The sequence below is a fragment of the Mastomys coucha genome, unplaced genomic scaffold (assembly GCF_008632895.1).
Source record: "Mastomys coucha isolate ucsf_1 unplaced genomic scaffold, UCSF_Mcou_1 pScaffold22, whole genome shotgun sequence".
Taxonomy (NCBI): Eukaryota; Metazoa; Chordata; class Mammalia; order Rodentia; family Muridae; genus Mastomys; species Mastomys coucha.
The window spans coordinates 57,219,349-57,226,738 of NW_022196905.1; the positions used below are offsets into that span (position 1 = coordinate 57,219,349).

General features: G+C 41.1%; 1 protein-coding gene across 1 annotated transcript in view; it reads left to right on the top strand.

The window, feature by feature from the left end:
• Positions 1 to 7,390, top strand: part of Pgm2 (phosphoglucomutase 2) — a 29,258-nt gene that overhangs the window by 19,486 nt on the left and 2,382 nt on the right. Inside the window, exon 13 of the mRNA XM_031342383.1 lies at positions 3,313 to 3,446. Coding sequence (XP_031198243.1) covers positions 3,313 to 3,446 — 134 coding nt within the window. The remainder of the gene's footprint in view (positions 1 to 3,312; positions 3,447 to 7,390) is intronic.

Sequence of the window (7,390 nt, forward strand, 5' to 3'; positions counted from 1 at the left end):
ATATTTACCTTTTTGTATTACCTTCTTGTTTGAAATTTTTCATATGAACAGAATATATTTATAAAAGATAAATGGTATTAAAAGGAATCTAATGAAGTATGACACCTTATTGCCATGCTGAGACAATCAACCAACTTTTCTCTCTATTGTTTCTCCTGCCACGTGCCATGGAACTTCTTTCTGTCTCGCAGAGTTAAGGAATCCGTGCATAGACTTCCTACATACAGGAGCCCCCTGCCTGGCATCACGAATCGCCTCTGAGTCTTGATTATGATGCTTAATCATTACCAGAGCCTGAGTTGCTCAGTAGCTTCTTCAGAGGCCTTCCCTTCTGAACATAAAAAGTTACGTTCCTATACCCAGTTAAGGTTATTTGTTTTGTTATGGGTTATTTGTTTTGTTATGTCTGTATCTTGGTTGTCTGGATTCTTATGTCACTTGTCCTTCCTAATAGCTCTTGGTGGCATTTTTCACTGCTCCCAGGTCTTCAGCTATTGTGTGGGCTCCTGTCTGTGCCCATTGACCTCCCTCCTCAGCCCTCTATGCAGCTGGATCATCCTCTGGATTGAGTGCTCAGCTGTTATCCTCAGAATGCCATTTGCCAAAGCCAAGACCCTCACTCCAGAACTCATGGCTTCTTCTTACCTTCATTTTCCTAGATCACATCTTCTAAGTGCTTTATGGGGTGGTGGAAGTAAATCTGGAGAGGCCGTCAGGGCTGAACAATGTCTTGCCTTTCTCTCTCACACTCCCCAGCTTCAGAGTTTGAAAGCATCGCTCCATTTCTGTTCCAGGCACTATCTTCAGGATCTACTATCTTCAGGATCTACTCGTCTTTTTAGTGCCGGATGTGTGATACATACAAAGATGTGAACACCATCCTTGTCATTCTGTACAACTGACTTTGTCCCCTCGATGAGAAAAATCTCTCTCTAAACTCAATGTTCTAAATTTTCATAGTACATTGGTTAGCATTTCTCTTTGTTCAATGTTGTGGTTACTTTTTAAGGGTGACAGACTTTTTGGCACTGCCACAAAATACCGGAGGAGGGAAGCAATTTAAAGGAGGAAAGGTTTATTGTTTCACTGTTTCAGTTGGTGGTCACGTGACTCCGTTGCTCTTAGGCCCGTGGCAGTGTAGAAGTCTGACAAAGATGGTCACGGTAGAAGGAAGTCATTCACTCTGCTCACTTTACAGACAAGAGGCATGAAGAATACAGCAAGGCCAAGTTATATATACCTCAAAGCCAGGTTCCTAGAGACCCAGTTCCTTCAATAGCCCCCACCTTCCACAGTTCCACACCTCAGGACTCTACTAAAATAATGCATTATCAATGCATTAAACCATTGATTAGGTCAGAGTCTGCATGGCCTGAGTTTATCAGGAAATGCCCTCAGAGACAAGCCCAGAGTGTGCTGCACCGCTCTTCCAGGCATGTGTCAGCTCAATCCGGTCATCACACTGGGCCTTTGCTCTACGGGATCATTTCCTTTAGGTTTCAGTTTTCTTGGTGAGATGTGAAGAAATGGAGAGAGTTGACTGTTTTCTCGAAGACTCCTTAGGTAGATGCTTGCTCTCCGCGGCTGGTCCTCTTTCTTCTTAATTTCTATTTTCTTGTCCTGCGTTTCCTTTTTTGAGAAGTTTTTTTTAATTTTAACTTTTGGTGTTCCTGTTGACTATTAATTTCAATTCTTATTCCCAATTTTTCTTTTCAGAATGGCATTCTATTATTGTTTCTCCCTCCCCCCCCTCTCTCTGTATGTGTGTGTGTGTGTGTATTGTACCTTTCTAAAGATTCTTTTTAAAAACTAAGAATATATTTTATCCATATAGCCTTTATTTCCCCCAAGTTCTGTTTTTGTTATTGTTATTGTTTTTTTTTTCCCCTACGGTTTTTGGCCTTGTCATTTACCTGCTGAGTTTCTCTAGTGTCCTCCACTATCCTTTGCATACTTAACTGGTTGGAAGTTCTGTGTGTGTATGACAAATATATTTATAGTTGTTAATATAGTTGACATAGTTCACTCCAGGGATCTTGATTAGCAAGCCAGCTGTTATGAGATAGACCTTGGTTTTGGACCTTGAGCTGACCCTACTGCTTTTCTAAGGAATATAAAGTGGCATATCAAAGCCCTAGAATTGTGGGTAGAGGCATGGCTAGAGGTGGGTCTGGGATGTCATGTGTATCCACCATAGCAGCTTACCCTCCATGGTGCATGGCGATCCTAGTTTCTGAGCCTTTCTCGTCCAAACTCTAGAGAATATAAGCATCCCTGGCAGGCAGAGAAGGGCTGGGTCTCTAACTCCAGAGGTGAGGGGGGAAGATCTTAGAGCATCTGGTAGTTTCTTTCCAATCTTACCACTATGTTTCACCCCTGCCTCACACCAATCCTTGGCATACATAATACCTCTAGTCTTGAGACCAGATGGGCTTCTGCAGAGCGCAATAGTTCAGTTTCCTGTTTCTGCCCCTCCCACCCATCCTGGGAACCTATAGTCAGGTCTGTTTTCTGGCTTTCATGATCCGGTGACCTCCCCATCCAGTGCTGTGGCCTCTCTTCCTCTTTGCCCTCCTGTTTATGCCAGAGAAAGCATGTTTACTGTAACTTTAGTGATGTTCTGGAGTTAACAACTATCTGTCTTAGTTAGTGTTTCCATTGCTGGGAAGAGATACCATGACCAAGGCAACTCTTATAAAAGACAATATTTAATTGAGGCTAGCTTACAGCTTCTGAAGTTCAGTCCATTATCATCAAGGCGAAAAAATGGCAGCATCCAGGGGCTGGAGGAGCTGAAAGTTCTACATCTTGTTCCGAAGGCAGACAGAAGACTGTCCTCAGGCAGCTTGAAGGAGGGTCTCAAAGCCCACCTCACACTGACACACTTTCTCCAACAAGGCCACACTTCCTAATAGTGCCACTCCATGGGCCAAGCATATTCAAACCACCACAATATCAAAGTTTTGTACCAGAGAGGGAAAAAAAATATCCTTAGGAACTTTTTTTGGCCAAAGTTTCTGTTTGCAACACTGTGGTATGATCTAACTTTTTGTCATACATTATTATATCAATTTCTTATGAAATACCATGTTTTAATTTGAACAAAACTTTCATAACTTTAATAAATCTATGGAAGTAGAAAGCTACACTGTGAAGTTACTTAATGTTCACAACTTCCTAGGACTGAGTCCTCTCATTTTCCAAGGAATATTCTTCTGTGGCCGATGTATTCTTGCTTATGTGGGACAGTATTCACTAGGTCAGAACGGGTTGTTGCTGTTTAAATGTGTGACTATACGAATTAATCCCTAGGTTCTTCCTACCAGTAAAAGCAGCCAAATGATCACCTTCACCTTTGCTAATGGAGGTGTAGCCACCATGCGGACCAGTGGGACAGAGCCCAAAATCAAGTACTATGCAGAGCTGTGTGCTCCCCCTGGCAACAGGTATGGTGTGGGTGGTCACTGCTATGGCTCTTATTCCTGAGACATCCTAGTTCTGCTCCAGTGTTAACTAAAACTTCCCCTGTGTAGCCTAATTGGAAAGTGTGGTATACCATGGATAGCAATGACTACTTAAAAATTTTAAAAAACAAAATTAAATGTACAGTTTTTTTAAAGCAGAACAAGGGAATTAGCAATGATTATTAAAGTTGGCCATGCATCATCTGCAGAGTTTGGGTTGAAACCTGATTCCTGGGTCTCACCAGTAAGTTCTGATTTTTAATTATAATAGAGTATGACCTGGGAGTCAAGGTTTTTGTTTTTTTTAATGATTTTCTTTCTTTCTTTCTTTCCTTCTTCCTTCCTTCCTTCATTCCTTCCTTCCTTTCTTTCTTCCTTCCTTCCTTCCTTCCTTGCTTTCTTTAGTGTATATGAGGGGAAGAGTAGGCCATGCCCTTGAGTGCAGGTGCTTTAAGAGGCCAGAGGGACTGAATTCCCTGGAGCCAGAGATACAGATAGTTGTAAGCTGCTCTATGTGGGTGCTGTGAATGGGACTCTGATCCTCTGTCAGAGTGGCACACACTTAAAAACAAAAAAAGAAATACGTTTAAAAAAAAATTAAAAACAAAACCAAACCTCCTGAAGGGCTTGAGTGTTGCCATAAATTTTCAACCCAAATAAGCCCTGACAGAGAAAACACAACTCAATTAATGAATACAATCTGCACGTCAAGATTGGGCAGACCCACCACTACACTACCATCTTCTCCATCTAGGAGATCCCTTATAACTTTTCTCCAGGCCATGTGCTTCTACGCCATTTTCCTTCCTCCTCTTCTTCCTCCTCTATCAGCCTCTCTTCTCTCTCCCCTCCTCTCCCAAATTTACAGCTCCACTTCTACAGCCCATTCACTCTCTAGTTTTTATTTTACAAATTAAGGTGAGAAGGTTCACCAGAAGTCACCTGAGTATGTTACTCATCCCTCCAGGCAGCCTCTCCCTGGAGAGTGGAATTAGCATCAAAATACAAGCAACCCCAGGGCTAGCCACTACACTTGAGCTAAGAATTCTCAGCTGGGCAGTGGTGGCGCACCCCTTTAATCCCAGCACTTGGGAGGCAGAGGCAGGTGGTATCTCTGAGTTCGAGGCCAGCCTGGTCTACAGAGTGAGTTCCAGGACAGCTAGAGCTACACAGAGAAACCTTGTCTCGAAAAACCAAAAAAAAAAAAAAAAAACTCTCCATGCTCTTCCAGAAAACCTGAGTTTGGGTCACAACACCTATATCAAGCAGCTCACAACTGCCTATAACTCCACCTCCAAAGGATCCAATGTCTTTTTCTGGACATACATGTGATAGATGTACACATTAAAAAAAAAAATGTATTTAAAAAAATAAAAAACACCCTACATGAGTGTCTGCAGCTAAGCAGGTTCACATCTTACACCTCTTCTACCTCTCTGTATGGGAAAATTACCTTCCTCATCTCTTTGATAACAGTAAAACTTCCTTTCTCCAGGTCTTGTATTGGTGATTAGTACCAATGAATTTCCCTCTTCTACTCCTGTGATAAAATAACTTTAAAACCCATTCTACATACACTCAGTAAATACCTGAGTGTCTGCTCTGCTCAGAGCTAGGTCCTGAGACAAAGAAGGAACCCTATCAAAAATCATGCTTGCTGACCCAGAGATGGTGGGCTGGCTATGCACAGTCATATGTCTGCAATCTCAGCACACAGTTTGAGTTGGCACTGCTGTATTGTTTGACCTTGAACACCCTTGGTGCAGGTCCTCAGCTCATGTAAATGCCATGGTCCATAACTAGTTGAAGCTGAGCTAGTTGTCATTTCTCTCACCAGGATATGGCTGAGGATCAGGAAAGCCATGTGTGCAATTTAAGAATGTCTACTAACCACATTTCAAAGCCTGAAAAGAGACAGATGAAATGAATTCCAGTACTGTATCTCATTTAACTTAGCACATTCCAAAATATTATCATTAAAATATATAATGTGTGCTAGAAAATACTGATAAAATACCTTCCATTATCTTTTATCAAAAAGAAGACTTTTTTTTGTTTGTTTTTCGAGACAGGGTTTCTCTGTATAGCCCTAGCTGTCCTGGAACTCACTCTGTAGACCAGGCTGGCCTTGAACTCAGAAATTCACCTGTCTCTGCATCCCAAGTGCTGGGATTAAAGTTGTGCACCACCACCGCTGGGCCAAAAAGAAGACTTTTAAGCATCCAAATATAAACTAAGCATAGTCACATAGCATATCTCAATGGTACATATTTAAATGGTACAATTTAATTAAATACACTTGATCTATACTTAGCTTTCATGAACTTTATAGTAGGAAGAGTAGATTTTGATAGCCGAATGATTCCAATTATTGAATTCAGTACTAGTTTTAAAACTTAGTATTTTGGACAAATTTTCAACCTTTAGGCAAACAGAAAGCAGCCCATTTTCTAAGAATTCTAGATTGCCAGTGTAAGACTCTGTCGAACCTTAGCTTACGGGGACTCCCTGAGTGAACCATGTGGAGCCTGGATCGATGCAAAACGCAAGAGGAATTTATTGTTCCAGTGCACTGGGGTTGCTTATTCAGTGAGCTTTCATACAGTTTTCAGGGCAGCAGCCATTAGGCCCAATGTGATTGGCAGAACAGTGTGACTTTTTAAACTGATTGATTGGTCTTAAGGGAATGAGGTGGCAAGGACTTCCCTTGTCTGAAGGTGGGCAATTCCTGTGGAATCTGCCCCCACCTGCAAGTCGGTTCCCACCCTGTGGTCTGAGGAATGTTAATTAGCCTCTTCCTTCTGGAGGGGCAAGTGTTCCATGACCTTCCCAAAGTTCCTGAGCTGACCTTTTCACCAGTATTTTATTACTAGTGCTCAGGATCAATGTTTCTACATGGTTAAGTAATAAGCTACTTGCACTGGGTTGAGGCAGGTTTTCCTTGGTCATCTCTGTGGTTTTAATCCCCACTTACCATATTTGTTTACATCATTCTTCCAAAATCCCTTTCTTTTTTAATAGCCTGTGAAATGTATCTAATATTTCAGAATATTTTTGTTTATAATAATAGTAATTTTAATATGTAAGGCTTTATCTAGTCACACTCTCATGTAGCTTTTTAGAATAGAGTTTATTTTAGATGTGAGGAGCTTTGAAAAACTGTCCTTGTGTTAAAATCACTGAAAGATGACTCCTTTTTATTAGAGGGACATTGGGTACTGTGTCGAACATAATGCCACAGCTCAAAGGGACACCAACCTATTAACATGCAATGGCAATAAAGCCTTAGCTAAGATAAGATTACTATTAGTAGAGTTCATATTGTACATTTCATTTATTAACAGAATTATCTAACCTATGAATCAGAATCAAAAGCCTTTCAAGTCGAAGTGGTACTACTTAAAAAGTAATTTTGTTGGAAAAGATGTCTTTTCCAACTTTATTTTTAAAAACTTTCAGACATAGAAATACTAAAATGATAATTCACTGAGCCCTCATGGTCACAAGAAGGCAAATACAAGACAGATAATGGCTTAGTGATCGCAGGTCCTATAGGGCTGTGGTAGCTACTTCTGTAGAAGTGTAAAAACAGGTGTGGTGGCACATGCCTTTAATCAAGGCAATGAAAGAAAGACAAAAGAAATGTAGAAACAACCATGTATGTATCAATGAATGGACACAGTCTATGCCCCAATTAAACTTTATTCACAAAACCAGACCATGAAGCATAGTGCAGACCCCAACATAGCCCCCACCATTGCTGGGGTTTTGCAGTATGTCTCTCCTTGATTTTTTTTCTTTTCTTTTTTCCTTTCTTTTTTTCTCAAGACAAGGTTTCTCTGTGTAACAGAGCCCTGGCTGCCCTGGATCCATTCTATAGACCAGGCTAGCCTTAAACTCACCAGAGATCCACCTGCCTCTGCCTC